Here is a 22,189-nt window from a genome sequence, read left to right on the forward strand (position 1 = left end):
TGGAGTTCATGTGTGTTTCCTGTGATGAAGCAAGGGCCAATCCCATTATAAAGGCTACTTCTGATGTTGCTAAAGTTTTAATGCAATTAGCTGCAGATGTAGACAATATGGACAGGAAGGTCAATTTGTGCAAAAAGGAATACAATGATCAAGTTTTTGAGTTGCTTCCAGGAATTTTTGCTAATCCAGACCAGCTGAAAGACAAACAGGTATGGCTCAATGAGATAGATGCAAAGTTGTCAGCAAGGGTCAAAGGAATCATGGATCTCGATGACACCTCATTCTTTGTTCTAACCATACAGGAAATAGAAAGAATTAAATCACACTACAGTTTTCTTAACTCAGAAGTCAACAAACTAAGGAATTCTTGGAAAGGGTTGACTAAGGTTAAAAGTGATGTGATTAATTTTGTATGGCCGACCGAGGAGACGTATAGTGAGTGGGGAGTTAAATATTCCACTCGAGATCCGGAGCAGTTAGAGAACGTCCCTGAAGAGCCAGAGGAGGTTGCAACTGAACAACCCGTCCAACAGACTGCTGAAGAAGCTGAAAAGAGCGCTTAACTGAAATTGTAACTTCTTCAATTTTTGAAGTAATTGTAACAAACTTTCCTCGAGAAGTCCGAAGCTTTGTGCATCCATATTGTTATAAATGGATACCAGGACTAGAGAGAAAGGGGAATCACAAAATTTTTGTAAGAAAACGCTGCAGAAATATTATCTGCGCTTTTCCAAAGATTAATGGAGAATCAGACTTTTGTAGAATTTTTTTGTAAATGAATATCAATATACAGGCCATCAATTTTGAGTAAAGCTTTGTGTCGTCTTCAAACTTGTCCTTAAGTTTATTTACTTTGTTTCATTCAGAATAGTCTAGGATTTTTCTGTTTGAATGGAATTGTAAGGCAATCTCAGTATGGGTGTTTCTAGCTTTTCTCTTTAGGAGGGAAATTAAATATGCACAACCACTCTACCAGTAAATACTTTAGGAGAAATTTTGAATTTGAGGACCATAGTTTATTTTGAAGTGATTAGATCCTTGTTGATGTTAGGCATTTACAGGGATAAATGGAAGCCGAGTTGATGGGAGGTATAGAGATACCTCATTTCAGGAGTTTTATTTGAGTTTGAGTGACTCTGTAGCCTTGGATAAAGCACTGGTATTAATCTGAGGCCTTTATTGCATTCTTTGTCGATCAAATATGGTGAAATTGAGTATTGTTTCCCCCATTGTTTTCAATGGTTTTTCAAGGTGAATAAATCCACTGGTTTTCTGGACTGGTTTGCTGTGGATTTGTTGCTTAAGAGTGTGGAGTTAATTCACAGAAGGTATACCCACCTGGGCTCAAAGAAAGGTCCGAAGTGTAGAAGGTCTAACCAAACCTTGTCATATGTTGTCTCTAGAATCCCTTTCTCCATGATGTCTCTTCGGCAGTCATTTTAGGTTGTATTATTTTGAGGGCATTGAAGAGGAATCAGATTTTGAGAACAACAGGCTGGGTACAGTCAAGTGATGCCTTGACCGGCCATGTCTTTTGGACATGGCCGATCAAGACATCACTTGATCGTGCCCCCTCACGATAATAAATGTTTGAATGAGAGACTTCATTTATCTCTCATTCAATCATTTATCTTACCGAGGCTATCATGCATTAACACACTCTACATCACCAAGAAAACCGCACAACGCGAAAATCATCACCGGTTGATAGAAACCACCAAAAACTCGCACAACGATCAATGCGGATCACTAGAACAAATATGACACGACTAGGAAACACCAACAAGCACGTTAGAATCATCAATAACAGCTACGCCAACACCACTTATCAAATCTTCATCGATCAACATCTGAAACTCAGGAATACAACTAATCAGCAACTGTTACGAAGAAAGATAACTTGCGGAGCACTAAATCACGATCCATCTGAAATGAAGATACACAAGACCATCTCAAGCAATATCCCAAAATCTCAGCACAGGATCTAATCATTCCGGAATATTCCGGAGGAAATACTAAACTCTGTAAAACAGTGATTAGCAAAACAACACAGCAAACCGAATCATAAGATCTTCCCAATCTGCAATCACTGGAGCAAATCACAGGAATATGTTGACATAAATGACAACAACATATCCTAGCAGCAGCAATGGCTAACTATATCCAACAACAACCCTAGGCAAAGCAAAGGCAATTCCCATCACCAAATCTTGCTGAGTCAAGTCTTCAGTTCCAGCGCTCAAGAAGGTGGTTCAATTTGCACACAAAGACCAAATTTCAGCTGTTAGTAAGGGTTGGAGGAAGGTGTGGCCTGCTCCAGCCCAGTCTTTGGTTCTTTTCCCATATTCTGCACCAATATTGACATAGTGGCTAGCAATTGGGAAAGGCGGCTCACTAAGAGTTGAATTGCTGTTTGTTTGCTCATCATTTCAGCTTGCGTAGAGATCCAGGCAGTGCATTTTGACATTGCTGTTACTGATTTTGAGGAATCACTGTCAAAATTTTCAATAATCTTTCATTTACAGCATGGGTACGAGCTGTTTAACATTTTTTCGGAATTATCAATTCATGTTGGCTGAGTAGAATCTTCAATAAGGGTCAAATTCAATATACATATTTCTGCTAGCTATATACTGTTAGAAAAATACGGCTATCCTTCTAGCTTAGTATCGATTTGTGAATGGAATGAATTGTTTTCAAATCATTCATGTGTTGGTTTGAAAATTTGTTTTAACAACAATACCACAAAAACCCCATATTATTGCAAAAATTATCCAAACTAGAAAGAAAAATATTTCAATATCATTCCTCAACCAACAACCCAACAACTCTACAGTTTTTTGTGTTGTCCATTATGACTTGAACAATGTTACGTGGTACAACTTCCTCAATGACTGTGATGAGAATATTAGCAATAAATTCTCCATCTTTCCTCTGCCCCTCACAATCTACAACTTTCAAAAACATCGGCCCTTTAGGGGACACCGCTATGACATTGACAAGGGCTGATTTTTGCATCCTTCCACTTATCTGAAACAATGGACACACCTGTCTCAACCCATGAATCCTTTATGGGCTTCAATGAATCTTCAACCATCTTGACCTTTTGTTCCACTAAGGTGCCACACATCTTCTCATAACCTTGTACCCTCTTGGAGCTTTATTAATTTTTTTTAACATCTCTTTCCAATATAGTGAGTGAACAACATTGAAAGCCAACCCATTTGCATAAATACATCTTGCTATTGTTGGTTGGCAATGTCTCGATTCTCATTTTGAAATGCAGTTTCCAAAGACCCCTTTGGTTTTTTGTTTGAGTTGTTCACTTTGAAGATGAGGAGTGGCCCAAAATGGGTGGTTTCTACCACAATACTAAGATTAGATGGGGGTTGCATTGCCTTTGATTCCCCAATTAAGCCCACTGTGCTGTTAATCCAGTTCAGTAGTTCATTAATTAATAACTCAAGTTTATTTTACATATCACTGAAACAGTAACAGTAATAACAGATTCAAGTTGTATTGTATATCTATGTCTCATAGTCGTGTATCTAAATTAACTGAAAAATAGATATGTCACAGATTGTTATGGTAATTGCAATTTAAGGGCCTATAAACCCTGAAGAATTTACTAAAAAATAACTTAATCAAAGTAGAAGAGATAAAGAAATACCTGATATGCTGAGGTGGAATCCAACAGACAAGTTAGGATATATAGATTTATAAGATATGTGATTATGACACATTCTAAAATCCTATTATTTGTACGACATGAACCTATTCTCAAGAACCTAAACATAGGAACAGGTTGTGGAGTAGGATAGGTAAGTGTGGTGCCCAAGAAGCCCTCCACCCTAGGCTCAAGGGTGGTTTAACCCCCTTGACCTTAAGTGGCCCATGCCATCAATGAGGTGGCCTACCTAGTGTGGTGCCCTATCACCATTCTCCTCCACTTACCATACTATCCCACAATCCAGGTTACATATTTGTTCAACATGACAGAAGGTATGTGGACTGTTACAGCAAGGTGCCCAGGAAGCCTTTCCTTTATAGGCCCATATGCAGCACCCTCTGTGCCCCTTTGGCTTCATGGGACTCCCTGGTCTTAAACCATGAAGTGGTGTACCTAAAAGGTGACCCCAGCACCATTCTCCTCACTGTAACTATTATGACATATGAATTGAACGCATTAACTAACACAGAATTTCCAGATATCAATGATATTCACAGTACTGGATATGCAGAAACATATATGTATTTGAATGCAGTGATATTTTATATGTATTAATGTGCAGACATAGCTATGATATTGTTGTAGAATATACATGCATATGTACTGGATCTCATACCAATGTATTGTCTTTCAAACTGCCTGAAGTGCCTGTGTGTTTCTTTATTTTCTGATGTTTTTTCCTTTTCTTTATATCTCTCAATGTGAGGGATAGGTCACACCTCTTCATCATATATGCCCTTTGGCAAGAGACACACCCTTTCACCTTTAGCACCCTTTGGAATAGTGCAACTCTGCCCTTTGAAAGGGAGGCAACCTTTCACAATCAGATCTACACTTTTTAAATCAGATCTGCACTTCTGATTCCCAAATTCCCGCCCCCTTCAAATGAGTTCTCTTCTCCCTTTTATACTTCATATTTGAGGGAGTCACAACTTTTCATTCCATGTCTTTTGACGATTCATTAACTTTAATCAAATTTTAATCACAAATTATTGTATATTTTAATTTAATTTTAATTTTTGTTCTTTTGTATTTTAAATTTATTATTATTATTTATTTATTAAATCATATTTCAAAGTGGGGACTGCTGACATGTTTTTTAAGTCTACGTCTAACATAGAATAAAGTTTCCAATGGTCACTTCACTCTCTCGTTTAAAATCAGGCCGTATGCTAAGATTGCAAAGAAAGATCAAACGACTAATCTCAAGGTTCCTTTGGGTGTGGACGTGACTCAGTTAGTTGATGGGTTTTCTATTAACCCAAGGGGCCTTATGTATGCTCATAGAAGATTTTAACCAACTTGTGGGTTCAAGGATTTCTACACGAATGATTTGCAATGAAAGCTTTGTTTTTTGGATTTTTGGGTAAAGATATGCTAAAAAGTAAATAGGATAGGGTTGAGAGAACTACGCTAAGTCTAGTCTAGACCTAAGAACGAGGAGACGGGATCACTCATGCAAAGTCAAACCACGCTTTGTTTTGCCAGTAGAGCACAACTACGCGAAGGTGGTGCAATCTTCATAGGGCGTGTAGAGGTTTTTCAAATCACCAACAAAGACCATCAAGTCAACAATCTTCATTGATAATCAAAGTTAAGAGTACACATATAATAGGCTCAGGCTAACTTTGCAAAGTGTGCAACAATCAGCTGCACACAAAAAGTATGAGCTCGGACTTTGGAACAAATAATCTTATCAAATTGAGTTCTTCTAACAACATAAATAAAAATCTATTCTAACTGAAGAGAGTAAGACCATGCGGATTGCTAAAATAGAACAAGGATACACCATCAAAATTGAGCAATGTATTAAGCTGGCTACTTCAACAATCTTAAGCAACAATCTCTCCTCCCTTACAAATGAGGGGGGTCACCCCTTTATATAGGCCTTGGGCCATGAAAACATGCAAACCCTAATTAGGGTTTCAACCTAAAAGATTCTCCACTCTAGATGCAATAAGGTGGGAATCAATAATTAATGCCCACTAAGCCCATATACAATAAATTCAATAAGCCCAAAAATGGCATCCATTTATGCATTAAATGCACCCCATTACATCAAATTTGCAAAATACCATAAATATTCCTCATGCAGCCATAAATGCCCATCATTCTTCATGTGACGGCCGCTTGCAAAGGGAATCTGTCATAAAATCATTAATATGGTGGCTGCATGCAAAAAGATTCTTTATGCATTGACCAGGCCGCCACTAAGTCAAAATATTCCAGCAGTAAATCCGCCACCACTACTCAGTCAAAAGATTCTCGTCCAAGAATGAACGACCATTATCCCTCTCATTAATTGCATACACAACGAATTTACTGATGACGGCTTCTAGTTCTCCTACGGAGACACTTGGCACACTTTCAATGTCAAACTCCATCAAGGTGATTTCTTCCTCGCTCTTGGAAAAAAAGTTCTCCCACTCTATCATCATTTCCTATGTTTTCTTCATCGTGCTGGAGAATGAAGAAACATTTGCAAAATGTTCCTTGGAAAATGAACCTATGAAGAAGAATTTGTGCAGTGGGGATTTCAGGGAGTTCACCGTCACTCCATCATCACTCAGCCTCTTCGCGAACAGTGCTTCAATCCCGCTGACAATTTCTTCCTGCACCCTTCTTATTGAATCTTTTAAAGTTGAAGACTCCATGCTAAACTTTTCAAAGGTATTCTTTCCTGAGCAAATAGCGCAAAACCATTGGGAAAAGTCATAAATCTCATTCTCTTGAATTACTTTTCCATCAATCAGTGTTTGCTTCAGAATCTTCATTAGAGCCCTGAGTTGCAGAATAGTTAAGTCTTGATAAATGTGCACGTCTTCCCACAGACCTTTCGCTATCTCCAATCTGTTTAGAAAGGCCACAAATTGGTATAAAGCTGAGCCAAATCTTCAATAAATTTTCCAGCCGCAGTAAATATGTCTTCCACCAATTCCCTAGAACTCTGGGCCATCACTCTAATTACTTTTGTGTCATCAATGACTTCCTTAGGGAGAGAGTAAGGAGGAATGAATGAGGGATTTGCTTCTCTTAGCGGCCACTTGAGACTCCTAATGTATTCGCATAAGGCCCTATTTTCTTCCTTCAACATCTTACATTTTGCCTTAGTTTTCTGCATTTTTTCTTTTAGGGCCAAGAAAGATCCTTCAAAGTCTTCAATTACCTGCCTGGTAGAAGCGTGACCTAGATCAACTTGCCTGATTACATAATCTTCTGGCCTCATCTCATTCCTATCTTTATCTATCGTAGGCTCAACTATATGTAAGGTTCGGGATCCAGATTCATCCCTCACGACCTTGGAGAATTTCTTGGGAGTCTTCTTCTCTACCAGTTGATCCATTTTTTTTAACAACTCTTCTAATTCCTGTGCTGGATCAATTTCCTTTTTCGGCTCTTTCGTTAATCTATCCATCAACCAATCAGGAGTGGGGATGGAGTGACTATGAATTTCCATCTGCTCATGCTCCTGTGATATTTCTTCCATCTCCCCAAGGATGGCTTCCATGAAACTATCTTGGTGAGGTTCTTCCTGTTGAGGAGGATCTTTCTATCTCTGACCTCTTGGCTGATTGGGTCTATGTGAAACACAAACGTTGAGGATATCTTGTGCTGGAGCACTGTCTGGGATGTCGCTCGGAGGTGGATTTGTTGGATTTTCGTGTGAGAACATTTCTACCTCCCACACACTTGCATCCTTTCCACCCTTGCTCTTTTCTGTGGCGGTTCTTCCTGTTGAATCTCCTGCCGAACTTCTTGATGAACTTCCTATTGGGCTTCCAGCTGAGTATTCTTCTTTTTCTTCCTTCGTGGCCTTTTCGGAACATTTCTTTCTTTTCCAAGACCAACCTCCCTTTTTTGAACTTCTCCTTCTTCACCCTGGGCCTGTGAAGACCCTTTCCTAGCCTCACTATGGGAATCAAGGTTTCCCATCAATTGGAAAGTCATGCAGACATTTCCTTCTTTTAGTCTTTTTATATGCCCATCAATCCAATGTTTAGTAAATTTCAGATTTGGTCTAGCCAAAATATCTAGGTCATCAATTTTTGGCTCTGACCAATCTGGAAGCTGTATAGGTTGATCTTTCACTTTTTCGAATTCTGGTTGCACCAAGTTCGAATCTTCCTTCACCTGATTCGGCACTTGCATCACTTCACCTATTCTGATTGTTTGCAAGGGTAGCTTGGAAAACATCTTCCTTTTGACATCAAAATCGTCCCTTGCATCTTCCTAGTAGTCTTCTAGGTGAAACTTGTGTAAGAATTTCACTCCAACAACCTTCCTGATCTTGTGATATGGATCATAGTGAAACCTGGTGGTGTAATATGCTAAGCGATAAAATGCCAATTCTTCAGCTGCTGCCCAGTTCGGGCATACTTCCACAGTCTCTGAGGACGATTAGAAATTCAATAGACAACTTCTTTTTCTTCTTCCGAATTTGATCATAAGCTGTCAACTGCCTCATAAGTTCTAACATTATCGGCTTTTCAGATGGATATTGTGGCACTTTGTATCGCTGGAAAGCAAAGCCTTGTGTCTTGATATATGTGAATTGTGGAAATTGTAGGAATTTGGCTCTATATGAGTTGAGAAAATACAATAGCACAGGAGCCTGAAGATCTTCTGCAAGCCGAATAACCTGTTACAAGGAGAAGCAATGAAGCAAAATCTGAAGAACATACAAAACACAGAGAATATGCTCAAAAAGAGAGAGCTCAATATTCACAAAAATATGTAATGTGATTCTTACAATGAAAAGAAAGAACTCAACCTTTAATAGGTTAAGAAACCCTAAAAAGGGAAAACCTAGGTTTGCACATAATAATTAATTAAAATAATTAATTATATGCACCTAAAGTTAGCTTAAGTGTAAAAGAGATAAAGGGAACTTAAATAATTAAACAAAGAATGCTTAATTAATCAAGTAAATACCCGAATACTCTAACAACCCCCCTTAAGCTAGACTTAGGGAGAAGCTAAAACCTAGAACAACTACTGAAAGCATTAAAGATGGGTCCCGGCAACAAGGCCTGATCAGGTACCCAAAATACAATGAAATCTCTATGAACTGGAGAAATAGAGAAAACCTCATGGGAACAAAACTCTACTCCAAAAAGAGATGGAAAAAATATCACTGAAGCATGAAGACCCTGCAAACTCTGTCAAAGAATAAATGTTGATCTGAAGAACATCCACTGAACTAGAACATGACCAGGTAGAGAAGACTGTAATCTGCATGAGTGCCCTCAAATGACACTACTCGAATCAGGAGGCAAACAAGGCAAAAAACAACTGAAATCAAAGATGCAGATGGCATGAGAAACCAAAGCCTGAAGAGCTGATCAATCAAACCAGAGAAGCATTAGAACCAACAGGATAAACCTCCCCATAATGCGGAAGTGGGAGAGGGACAGGAACACTGAAAATGACAGCCAAAAACAATTGCATGACGAAGAACCAAGAACATCAAAGGTGCTGAGACACATCATCATGAGGCGAATGTCGTGGAAGGAAGACTCACTTGACAAAGGAAGATGGCAAACAAAGGCAAACATCAACCCCCTCATGGCACTTGATCAACAGTGCATGTACAACAAGACACAAGATATGCAAGATTCCAAGTAAACAATGCATGATGACACTTTATCTCAGTGCGTTTGCATAATTACAAGCTACAATGATAAGAAGACTGGAAATAGGAACGAGAATCAAAACAGAGACACCCTACTCAGAAAAGAGATCCCAGGACCTGAAACAACCACGATATCCACCAGAGTGTTGAAAAGCAAAAAACTGAATAAAATATGCATGGAGCAGAATCTGGAAATAAAACCCATTTTTCTGGAAAGTACATAGCACAAGCTTTTCAAAAATATAAAGTTTTTGAAAAACGGAGTTCGGATGCTCATTCTACGTCTCCCGGAGTGCAAAAAAGAGACCTCACTTTGACTGTAAAAAAAACACAGTCAAACAGCAAAATTGGAAAAAATTACCAACACCATGAGGTCGGTCTTGGAACCAGCTTTCCGACGCCTATTTGTTAGCGAAAAACGACTCCGTATGCCCAAGATAGGGCCAAAAAACCAAACCCCCCCCTAAAAAAGCCAAAAAAGGGGGTCTGGTAGCCTATGGGTGGTCCGGTGGCCAGGGAGCGGAGCTCTGGTGGCGGCCGGGTGGCAGAGCGGTGGCCGGCCAGAAAAAAAAAGAGGCGCCTAGGGAGCAGACTGTCGGCGGCCGGGAGCTGAGCGGCGGGGGCTAGGGTAGAGGGTCGTAGGCCGCGGCGGCGGGCACAGGGAGTAGCGGCGGTAGGGTGGCGGTGGGCTGCAGTTGACGGTCCAGGTTGGTGGCGGTGGGCGATCCACGGCAGAGCAGCAGGCAGTGCAGTCAGGCGGCGATCGGGGAGCATGCAGTGACCGGCGGGAGCGGAGACCGAGATCTACATGGCCGGCGGGGCCCGGAGACCGGGCCGACGGGGGCCGGAGAAGGACAGAGGGGCCGCCGGCGGGGGCCGCAGGGGCTGGACTGACAGGTCTGACAGGCTTGTCAGTCTTATTGTCATTGTAGCTTGTAATTATGCAAACGCTCTGCAGTGGGCGGAGCTCCGGTGGCTCACCGGTGGCGCCCGGGTGGTAGGGCGGCGGCTCGGTGGCGGAGCAGTGGTCGGCGGGCAGGCGGAGATTTCCCAGCGGCAAGGAGGCCGGGATGGGCGGAGCTTGGTCGGGGAGAGGAGCTGCAAGTGGCGGCTGTCGAGCGGAGCTGCAGGCGAAGGGACATGCAGTGGCCGACGGGGAGCTGGTGGAGGGCCAGGGCGGAGCACGATTGGGGAAAGGAGTTGCGGGCAGTGGCCAGAGGAGCGGACAGCGGCCGACGGGGAGAAGCTGGAGGGAACGACCGGCAGGGGCTGGAGTTTGTAGCCGGCGGGGGTTGGGAGACCAACGGCACAGGGCTCGAGGTGACAGCGACAACTTGCAACAACACAGGTCAACGTTCGTGGCCATACTGACAGTGGCAGGGGCCCCATGGTACGGAACCCCCTCGAAAAAAACTTTTTGCCCCAAAAATTTTTTTTTTCTTAAAAAGAAACAAAAACCTTTTTTTTTGAAAGAATTTTTTTTTTAAAAGCAAATTTCGGCCTGCATGCCATAAAAAGGCAATTTTTTTATTTTTTTGAATTTTTTTTCTCGATCTGTGTGCCAAGGCTGTACGACTTGGATTTGAGAAAAAAAATTGCTCCCAGAGGCTTAGGAACTAAAATAGGTCAAATTTTATATGACCATAGGGGTTTTCGGGCCTTTTGAGCACGATGGTGAGGTCCGTTTAGGCCCAAAGTGCTTAGAAAAAAAGCTCAAACCCTAGGTACATAAAAAAATTCCTGAAACCCCAAATCTGCTTCTAAAACCAAAAATTCTCAAAACAAGAACAGGCAGCTGCAGATCAAGCTCTAATACCATATAGGGGTTGAGAAAATACAACACCACAGGAGCCTGAAGATCTTTTGCAAGCCGAATAACCTGTTACAAGGAGAAGCAATGAAGCAAAATCTGAAGAACATACAAAACACAGAGAATATGCTCAAAAAGAGAACTCAATATTCACAAAAATATGTAATGTGATTCTTACAATGAAAAGAAAGAACTCAACCTTTAATAGGTCAAGAAACCCTAAAAAGGGAAAACCTAGGTTTGCACATAATAATTAATTAAAATAATTAATTATATGCACCTAAAGTTAGCTTAAGTGTAAAAGAGATAAAGGGAACTTAAATAATTAAACAAAGAATGTTTAATTAATCAAGTAAATGCCCGAATACTCTAAGAGGCTCTGAATAGCTGAACCAATGCCCTAGCCTGTGGTGACACTCTCGCATGGAGCTCATTCTGCATGAGTCTGGTCAAGTACATGGTGAAAGTGTCATTCGCCAGCTGGAAAGAATCGGTATTGTGGAGGTGCAGCTGAGGATAATTCTCATGAACTTTCAGTTGTACTGGTCCGCAGCCCATAACCCTTTTTCCAGGCAGACCATCAAAGCCTCCCATCCTTGCAAGCATGTAAATTACATAGGAGCTCATGTAGAAGGACTTGGACTTCTTTTCTTTCAAATTTTTTAGCTGTTCATGCATGTAGTTGCTGATTAGTCTGGCCCAATCTATTAACCCATTGGAATTCATAACCTCGTTGATGTAAAAGAACATCCATGGCTCAAAGTTCATGGTATGTGAACATCCCATTATCCTGCTTAGCATCATTATCAGGTCCACATATTCCTGTTTGAATTCGAAGATGGTGAGTGTCTTTGGCATTTTGGAGATGTGCAGTCTAGGCTTTAGCAACCAACGCTTGTTGATGGTCTCTGCACATCTGTCAGGACATGCATCATATATTGCCCTAGCTCCATTCATGGTCTGGTAAGTCATTGAATGATGTGAAGGAATTTTAAAGGCCTCATCAATTGATTTCGGAGTCAAAGTGGCTAACAACTTGCCACTTGATGTCGAAATTGTCCTCCGCTCCGGATTGTAGTGTTTTGCATATTCGAGAATCAAGTCGGGACACCAGATAGCAGGAGGAAAACCAGCTGCCGCAACAATTCCATTTCTGACGATCTTGGCAGTTGTAGGAGATGGATTGTGTCTTTCTGTTCCGAACATTCTACTCTTGAAAGTCACCAAGTTAAATGTTCCCAAATTTGTTCGTTGATCTCCTTCCATCTGGACACCATCTTCGATTTCGAAAGGAATCCCTTCAACTCTGCCTTTATTTGTGCTTGCTTGGTGACGGTAGTCGCCTTGCTTGCTTCTGCCATCCTGGAAAAGCTTCTTGAAAACGATGAAAATTTCTCTAAGTATGACACTCCTCTCCAATTCTTCCTTCTTAAATCTTGCACGTGAGAAATGAAATGCATCCTCACACTTATATAGAATTTCTCCAATCCTGCTGCTAAGTTGGGAGGAGTCTAATTTGGCAATTGCATTCATTATGCATCATACTTTCCCATTCATCATGCCATGCAAATGCAGTTTCCCTTGTTGAGTTCAAATTTGGAAATTCTTATTAAGTCATTAAGTCATGTGTCATACTTAGAATATTCCTTGCCAACTCACCAATTTCCATTTCAAATTTTGTAGGGAAATTGGAAGATTCTTTCAAGATTCTCCTTGTTTATCCGCTTGGCTTGACTTTTCTTGCCTAGATTCTTCCTTGGTTCCTTGTGTATGATTTTGACTTTTTTGAAGTTTTCCCTAGCTCTCTCAATTTGGCGCCCTTCCAAGACTTTGGGCGGATTTTTACCTTGGCCAAGGATTCATTGTATTTGTTATGAATTCCATGATGCATCAATTTTGGTGCTTCACTCCTCTATTGGGTGGAAATTTTATCAAGGCAAGGAAAGTTCATTTTTCATGTTCTCCATGACCTCTTAACTTTGGCACTCTTCCAACTCCTAGTGCGGAATTTTGCATTGAAGGAGGAATTTCAAACTTTGTTGGATTTTCCTTCATCCCCTGAATTTGGTGCCTATATTCTTCCTTGGGCATTGTTTGCACTTAGGGAGGGAATTTTGAAGGTTTCATGATTTCCAAGGCACCCTTATTTTGGTGCCTTCCTCCAACCTTGGGTGCATTTTGGCTTGTGTAATGTAATCTTGCACTTTCCACACTCTCCATGGAATGTCCCTTTTAGTGCCCTAGGCACATGTTGGGCGCAATTTCTTCATTAAGGAGGAATCTTGCAATTTTTTATTTTTCCAGGGCAATAGGGATTTGGTGCCCCATTCCAGGTATGGGTGCTATTTGCTTATTGATAAGGAATTCACACTTTTTTTTTTATTCTCCTTGTTGACCATGTTTTGGCATCTTGACTCCTCTATGGGCGCAATTTTGACTTGGAGAGGCAATTCAATGCCTTGCTCAGTTTCCAAGATGCTTTGGATTTGGTGCTAGTCCTCCATGTTGAGTGCTAGATTCATCCTGTGATGGAATTTCATTTTGCTTCTTCCGAACTTAGGTGAATTTTTTGAGCTTTCCATTCCAGGAATGGATGCCAACACTTCGCCATTTTCAATTGATCCTGTCTGCTAACCTTTTGGATTTGGACAAATTCTTCAGGAATGCTCAGTCTTCATTGCCTACTTGTGGGGACCTGTCACAAATAAACTTTCCAAAAATAGAAACTTTTCAAAATGTCAATGCTAGACCCCAAAATAGGACGTAGGATGGCTTACTATAAATAGAAACTTACTAAAAATAGAAATTACTAAAAATAGTAAGTTTGATTTTTGGCCAAATGAAGACATTCTTGGACAAAGTAAAAACCCTAAAAAATAGGAACTTTCTAAAATTAGAAAGTTGCTCCGATTTCGCTCAAATTTTATTGCGAGGTTGCTTGAAGGGTCTTAATTCTAGTTCTACACTTAGTTTTTCAAAAACCCTAACAAAACCCCCTAAAATTTAGGACTAAAGGCAAAAACCCTAAAATTGACAAAATGAACCCTAGACTTAACCAAATTCGCTCAAACGAAAAGTAGACTTGATCAATTTGACCCCAAACACTTGCAAAGCAGAGAGATTGACGAGATTGCCACCAAAAGACCTCGAAAACCAAAACCAAACGATTGAGATGGCCTAAAAAGTAGGGGGTCCCCATCTAGGATGGGGTGATGTGTGATTTAGGTCACAACAGGGACATTACACTCCATAATATATCCTATCACTGTCTCTGATGGCACAAGTACACCTTTCTATGTAGGGCAAGGTTTGATGCCTTTTCCAAGTACTCCACACAAATGGGCTTTCACACGACTATATGAACTAGAATATTGAACATCACATCCATTGCAATCCAAGTGTAACCCTCACCACCTGGAGTGGTTGTATCATTTGAACACATTTCCATAGAGAATAATTCAAATCTGTTTTGAATTTAGGTTGAGCTGTGGAGGTAGAACTAGTTGCCATTGTGATTCCTATGGCAAGAATTTTTGTAAACAACACATTTGAAACTAAAACAAAAACAAAAAATTCAACGCAAAAAATAGATATATAAAAGCTTTTGAATATTTGATACATGCATAAAAGAATGGAAAAAACATAGATAAACAAAGCAAAGAATTTGTTTCATGTTTGTAAAACAAAAATGGAGGAAAAACTATCCTCTTTGCAAAAATATCCTTTTATAATTTTCTCGGCAGCCAATGAATTCTTGCAAATACATAGGAATGACAATGCAATTGTTGTAGAATCTCAAAGATCAATCTTTAACTCCCTTTGTTGATCCAACAAGCAAAAATGAATGCTCAGCCTCGTAGAAAGATATTTGTTGTTTGCAAGAGAAATGAACTCAAATGTTTAAGTTGTTTTGGTGTTTCATGTGTTTTGTTTGATTTAATCTCAAATGGAATCTTTAAACCCAAACATGAACCAGAACTGGTAACTTATATACGATGTTATGTCATATTAGAAAGTTTCTATTTCCAGAGTCCATGCTATGCTGAAAATAGGACAGCAAGTATAGAGCATTTTGAATCACAATTATGGAGACCTTTGAACTCCCTCAGCTCAATCGAGCATGAATATTTTGAATTAAAGTTTCTTCAAGAAACTACAGTGGAAAGCATGCAAAACCCTCATCTCCATTTCTCCATTTTCATCTGGTTGCATTCTTTTCAAGAGAAAAAACCTGTCCGCCTCTCTAAGATTGAAAACCTGCAGAAATAAACTTTTCTATGATGCAACTATCTGCAAAGTTACTTGTCTTTTTAAGGAAAATTCAAAAACTTTGGATCTGTTTTATTCTCAACAGTATTCAACAAAACTGCCCCTAGAATTCAGTGGAGTGAGCTTGTACTCTAGTCAAGCTTTGTGGACCAGAAATGCTAATGCTTTGGGGATAAATTCTACATGAAATTTTCTAGTTGTCAGTTGAGCAACTCTATATTATTACTTCTCTCCGTTTTACATTGGTATCCTGATAGTAACTTGTAACTTCCAGCTACTTTTTGGTTTCCTTAAACTTGTTCTAGGAGGATTCACAGGTAAGGTAGTTGGTGATGGAAAAAATGGTTATAATTTATGATAACCAGGCAACTGTTAGCCTGGTCTAGGAACTTTCTTTAAATATGCTGGCCTACAATTTCTGAGAAGTTAATGATAGGAGATTTAAGATCATTTAAGATGTATGGTTTATCTAAATATTAAAATATATAGTCACATGGCTCTGATAGCATTGCTTCTTTATTCGGTTATGTCAAATTTCAAATTGTGAACATTATTATGAGTTCCTTTACAGTATCAGTTTGCTGCAACTACATGTATTCATTTTATATGGCCAGCTTATTCTTTCATTTAGAAGCTTGTGCATTATTCTATTTATATTAACTGCTTGTGGAGTATATAGAATTAGTAATGTTGAAGGGGCTGGTTAAAACTATGTACCTTGAGATGCATATGCTTCCATCTGAATATGACAATGCATTCAATCTTTTGATTTTCCTGGAAAATTTGGCTTATATATTTTTTCTGTATTTTCTATTGAACATATATGTTAAGGTGATATAGGCAGTGACCATGGTTTTGGATGCATCTGTTACATCAGATCCAAATAAAGGTAATGGAGCAGATCTTGAGAATTATTCCTGGACACAGACTTTATCTGAGGTCACAATTACCATACCTCTTACACCTGGCACTGTAAGAAGATTGATTATTTGTGAAATTAAAAAGAATAGTATAAAGGCAGGGCTGAAAGGGAAGCATCTTATCCTAAATGTAAGTCATGGCTCTCATTGTAACCCCTAATAGTTATATTGATATGTTTGTCACTCTTGACTGTTCTATATGATTGAATGGGCAGTTTATCCAGTTTGGGTTTTGTTTGGTTCACATTATGTTTGAGCTCATAATTGTATATATGGACAGGGTGAACTTTCTAAGCCGGTTAAAGCGGATGACTGCTTCTGGAGTATAGGTAATCATCAGATACTTTATACATATTTTACCCATGTCATTGTCATGCTTTTTTTTGGCTATATTTTGGGATAGTTACTCAACAAACAAAATTGTTTTTGTTGTGAGCAGAAGATGGAAAGGTACTCTCAATTTTATTGACAAAGCAGAATCAAATGGAGTGGTGGAACTGTGTTGTGAAGGGTGAACCTGCAATCAATACTCAGAAAGTAGAACCTGAGAATAGCAAGCTTTCTGACCTGGATGCAGAAACACGACAGACAGTGGAAAAAATGATGGTATTACAGATCCAACTTTTTACTAAATCTGTTTTTTGTGGTTTTTCTATTATTTCAAGTATAACCATATTATTTGAAAATAAGTCTAGATTTTCTGTTTGAGCATCCCTTGTTTTTCTTTCACATTTACACAAGTGCTGCTGCTGTCTTTTGGTAACCTGAACTTTGCATGGATTGGTTATGCTGTGATGAACATCACAAGTGGTTTTCATTTATGGCTTGATTTAAAGCCCTTGCACACAAACCTAAAATGCTTTTGATTTTGTGTGCCTCTTGCACACTGGCCTCCCCAAACATATTAGTATCTCATACAATTGTAGATTAGAGAGAGGGTTTACCCTAGGGGAAACAATGATTCCATTGATACAACCCAGTCTACCTTATATGCTTCCAAGAACCTTCTGGGTGCCTCAGTAATGAAGAGGTGGGGGGGAAAGGGATCCCCTTGATTAATTATTCTCAAGTTTTGAAAGGAGCCCATTGGTCTCCCTTTGAAATTTGATTAGAATTTGTTACAAAAAATATAACATAGAATGATTACCAAGACTTTCAACATAAAATTAGGAATGAAGTCTACTTAAATAAGATTACAAAACACTTTATCCAAATAGGATAAGAGTGACTAACAGGATAAGACTTACAACTAATAAAGCTAAAGAATATAGAATATTCTTGAAGACTGAAGTGTCCATTATATACTAAATATTACAATAATACTTTAATACCCTCCCTTGATGGTCAATCTATTAGCTACACCAAGCTTATCTTGAAATTTTACAAATTTGTTAGGACTTGGTAGGAATGTTTGTAGTTTGATCCTTCGAAGGATAATACTGCAATATCACCGATCGATCTTCTACAAGTTGCTTGATGAAATGACAATGAAGTTCCATATGTTTGGTATACTCGTGGAAGACTAGATTTTTGGTACGCTTTAGTACCCCTTGTTTTTCACAAAAGAAGAGTGAAGGCCTTGCTTGAAACATCTTTGTGTTTGAAAGCATCCTTCTAAGCCATACTATCTCACATGCTACTTTTATTGTTCCTTGATACTCTGCTTTTGTCAAGGAAAGATCTACTGCCTAAAACATCTTTCTAGTCCATGTGACTGGACAAGTGCCAAAACTGAAAACGTATCCAGAAGTAGATGTTTTGTCATCAACAAAACCTGCCCAATATAGCTAACTTTTATGATCCATTTGGGAGTACTAACCTATGTTCAAACTACATTGCATGCCATAGTTAAGGGATAGTTGCATTAATACATCAAACATGTCAAAATATTAATGGTCTATTTGTTAACATGCCTTGAAAAATAGCTATGCAATAGTTGTGGTTTCTAATTGTTTGCAATTTCTGTGCTTTAAACTGTCTACACCTTTTAACTTTGTTTTATAAATATGGGTGCAATATGAAATATCAATGATGTCCATTGGACTGTAGTGTAGCATTAAGGTGAACCGATTATTATCGTGATAACCTGGACTCATACCCAACAGCAAGCCTTGTTTCAATGCTGACAGAGTATTGACCGAAGCAAATCTGTCTGAAGAAAGTGTCATATTGTAAAAGGGAGGTTTCATGCCGTCTTCTGAAAGAAATTGTCAATAATTCACTATTAAAAATGTGAACAAAAAGTTGTTACTGGTTTATCTGCACTGAGCTCAAGATTGGATTGTCGAAATGTTGTTTTGTGTGTGGTCTATTGGTAAGGTTGTGTATTTATACCTTTGTTCTCAGGAAATAGCATTGAATTGTCATATATTAATTGGCCTGAAGGTATAAACATGAGTTCAAATCCAGTGGGCATACACTGTGCTAATGCCATTACAGTAATGGGTGTGGTAGAAACCTTCAAATAAACATGGGATTGTAATAAGTGAGGGCTTTATCTAATATCTCTGATGTAAGTGAATGTGCCTATCTTTTATAAGGAAAGAAAGTTGAAATTTAAAATTGTGATGACTAAATCTTGGACTTGGTAATCTGTACCGAGAGGAACAGTTAATCTGATGAAACACACCAGTGATGCATGGGGTAAAACGACTACCATTGGATAGTGATGATATGTGAATTGTAAATCAACCTTATGATGGTTCTCATTTCGCTAAACTAATTTTTGCCTGCACAGGGAAGTCATTTTTAAGATGTGCAGGCTGCATATGAGGCATGACCAATCTTTTTGGTGGGATGATGGTCTTTAATGTATGGCATATGGTGCAATTAAATTTTTATTTAAATGTTTAAATATTTCCATTTTGTGTTTTCAGTTTGATCAACGGCAAAAGGCCATGGGATTACCTACAAGTGAGGAACAACAAAAGCAAGAAATACTGAAGAAATTTATGGCTCAGGTTTGTCTTTTTATTTATTTGCCTGTGGAACATCATTAGATTCAATGCCTGTTTCATTGTTTTGGACTTTATCTTGTTTGGAAATGCATCTTATTATGGTTTTCTGAACTTTTGTAGCACCCAGAAATGGACTTCTCGAAGGCAAAAATATCATAGGAAGAACACGTTCAATGTTTGCAGAGGTTGCCTTTTGAGAATCAATATAATTTTTTTGGAAGGATATTAGTCTTTTGCCCTTTTAACATGCTACTCATTAGAACTGGTACTGCTGTCCAACATCAGACGCCTTGCTATTGTAACTTGCAGTAATTTTTGAAAATTTCAATCAACTATGCTCTTTAGTGGATGAGAATATTCTTTATTTCTTTCCTTCGTTGGATGCATTATGCTAGTTTGAACATCAATGTCTTACATAAATTTGGCTATAATTGCTTTTGTGGTTGGTAGACGTCAAGATGATTCATTTCGTTTTCTATTGTATACATGCTGTGCTGTTAGGCGATTGGTAGACATCAAGCTGATTTCTTTTATACATATGCTATGCTGTGAGGTGGCTGGTAGACATCAAGATTAGTCATTTTCTCCTCCCTATTCAGCATTTGTGCTTATACTAAGTGGTACTAACTGGATGTCGTAATAAAATGATTTCAGCTCTTTTTGGGATATACATGTAGTGGTTTGTATGAGGTTTCCTTATATTTAATTTATCGAATACTCTTGAAGTAACTTTAATGAGCTGATAATCTAATTGGCAACATAATCGAGCTTATAATATTCTAACAGTGGAGTTCACAACAAATGAGTTCATATTGTCAGTTTAATTACATGCTTATGCCTTCCTAATATAAGTGCTAGTTTCTTAAAGGAGCATACATTACCTAATGGGCAAAAAATAAAATTAATATTCAGCGTCAAACATTTGGGTATAGAAAAGATTGAGAAGCATATCTGAAATAACTGATTTGATTTGCGGTACTTAATAATATTCATTTTCCAAAAAATTTATAGAGGACTTGAGATGATTGACAGGTGTATCTAAACTAACTGATCTAATTTGAATATTGGACAGATTAAGAATGGCCTGCTTCTAGTTCTCTCTTGATTTGTTCCATAGGAATCTTAAGTTCCGAGTAATTAAGAGTATTTTACCATTTTCTTCTTGAAGAAGCGAACTGTGTGATGAGGACTTGTAGCTTAAGTTACTGGTTTGGGAATGGGTACGGCAATTTTTTTTCCCTTGGGCATGGGTATGGGTATGTCTATATGTGTGTGTTTTCGAACATCAAAATTATGATTATTACAATCCATACAATATAACTGTCTTATACTTAAATCCATAGTTGCCAATAAATATTCATAATATTGTTATATCATATTCATTATTTGCAAAAATGATTTCTCGTCTCAAAATGTCATGGCACAATGAAAATTTAAATTACAATTATGAGATTTAATCTTCATGTTCATGTTCATCAAAAGCATCAAACTCAAGGTCATCATTTGGTTTAGCTTCAACATCATTTGAACGACAACCCATTGGATTGATCCCCCACTAGCTACATCAAGTTTCAGAGCTGCCCCATCCATAGAGACTTGGGCAAGTTGTGCAACTGTAGCATCTAAATTAGCACACTCAAGGGTTAGATCCTAGTTCTTTGTTGCACCTGCATTATATTCAAGTTTCTTATGTGATAATAGATGAAGGTTGGAGTGCATGGTTTTTTTTGCACCTAAATGATTGCCTTGATTGAGTGGATGGAGTATGTATTCCAATGTCACTCAGTTGAAAAACTTGCAACTTGTTGAGTTTGCAAAACTTAAAATTAAAAAAGTTAAAACATATTTATAAACTATAAAATAAAAATATTTTAATATGATAGCATTGAAGGGAAACCAGTAAAAATAATATAAAAAGCTAAATTGCAAGAAAATGGAGCCTTGACCATGCATACCCCCAGTCATCAACTTCCATCCCTTATTTGGAATGAAGAGCTACATATTCTTCAATTTGCCAAACTCCCTCGAGACAATATTTTTAGTTTTATCATCTGAATATATTATTTTAAGTGCAGCCCTATAGTTAGCAACAACCTTTGCATCTCTATATGGTGGCACTCAAAGTATCTTTGCGCTATAAAACTTTGGTGTCAAAGCAAATGCTAAGAGACGTAAAGGGGTGGGCGTCTTGTTCCAATGGTTAACAATTTGTTGCATGATTTTGAATAGTTTTTTGGGGGGTCATGTTCCTTGGCCTCTATTATTGCTCTTATTTTCTTCACCATGCAATCCATGCCATCAGAAATTTCATCCAAACATGGGTGATCGGTATTAGCATTACTATATCATGCTCTCGTGGGCTTGGTGAAACTCACAACATATTCCACATGATCCCACCAATCATCAAGAAGGATCAATGCTCTTACTTTTTGGGCTCTTTTTGTGTTTGATTGTTTCCATACATTCCATAAGGTGTTGATGACCATAACACTCAAGGCCTCTTGCACCTTTACAAGTAATTTGAAGATGAGTATGCGAGATGCAAATCGTGTTTTGGTAACCCAAAATGGCATTAAAAAATACACGTCATATATGAACTATAAAAAAATAAAAACCTTAAAGTTAAATAAAAAATACACGTCATATATGAACTATCCTGAATGTAGCTTGTGACGTGATGATTAGTCACAAACATTTGAATCTCCTTGCCCTTCGTGTAAACTTGTTTGACCCAATCAATTTGTGTGCCAATCTTTTGCATAATTAAATTGAGTGGATCGTACATGATGTCCAGAAAAAGTGACTATATGTAGCCTCTACTACAATGGACACGCTTGTTTTGGGCCATATATCTTTGACGATTGTCTATTG

At 38.5% G+C, this 22,189-nt stretch overlaps 1 protein-coding gene across 1 annotated transcript in view; it reads left to right on the forward strand.

Moving 5' to 3' along the window:
* The window catches only part of LOC131042966 (protein BOBBER 1), a 32,226-nt gene extending 12,470 nt beyond the window's left edge, over positions 1-19,756 (forward strand). Inside the window, exons 2-6 of the mRNA XM_057976314.2 lie at positions 16,319-16,491; positions 16,642-16,690; positions 16,801-16,967; positions 19,238-19,321; positions 19,439-19,756. Coding sequence (XP_057832297.1) covers positions 16,319-16,491; positions 16,642-16,690; positions 16,801-16,967; positions 19,238-19,321; positions 19,439-19,477 — 512 coding nt within the window. The 3' untranslated portion in view covers positions 19,478-19,756. The remainder of the gene's footprint in view (positions 1-16,318; positions 16,492-16,641; positions 16,691-16,800; positions 16,968-19,237; positions 19,322-19,438) is intronic.
* Positions 19,757-22,189: the final 2,433 nt, after the last annotated feature.

Source organism: Cryptomeria japonica, chromosome 3 (assembly GCF_030272615.1).
Source record: "Cryptomeria japonica chromosome 3, Sugi_1.0, whole genome shotgun sequence".
Taxonomy (NCBI): Eukaryota; Viridiplantae; Streptophyta; class Pinopsida; order Cupressales; family Cupressaceae; genus Cryptomeria; species Cryptomeria japonica.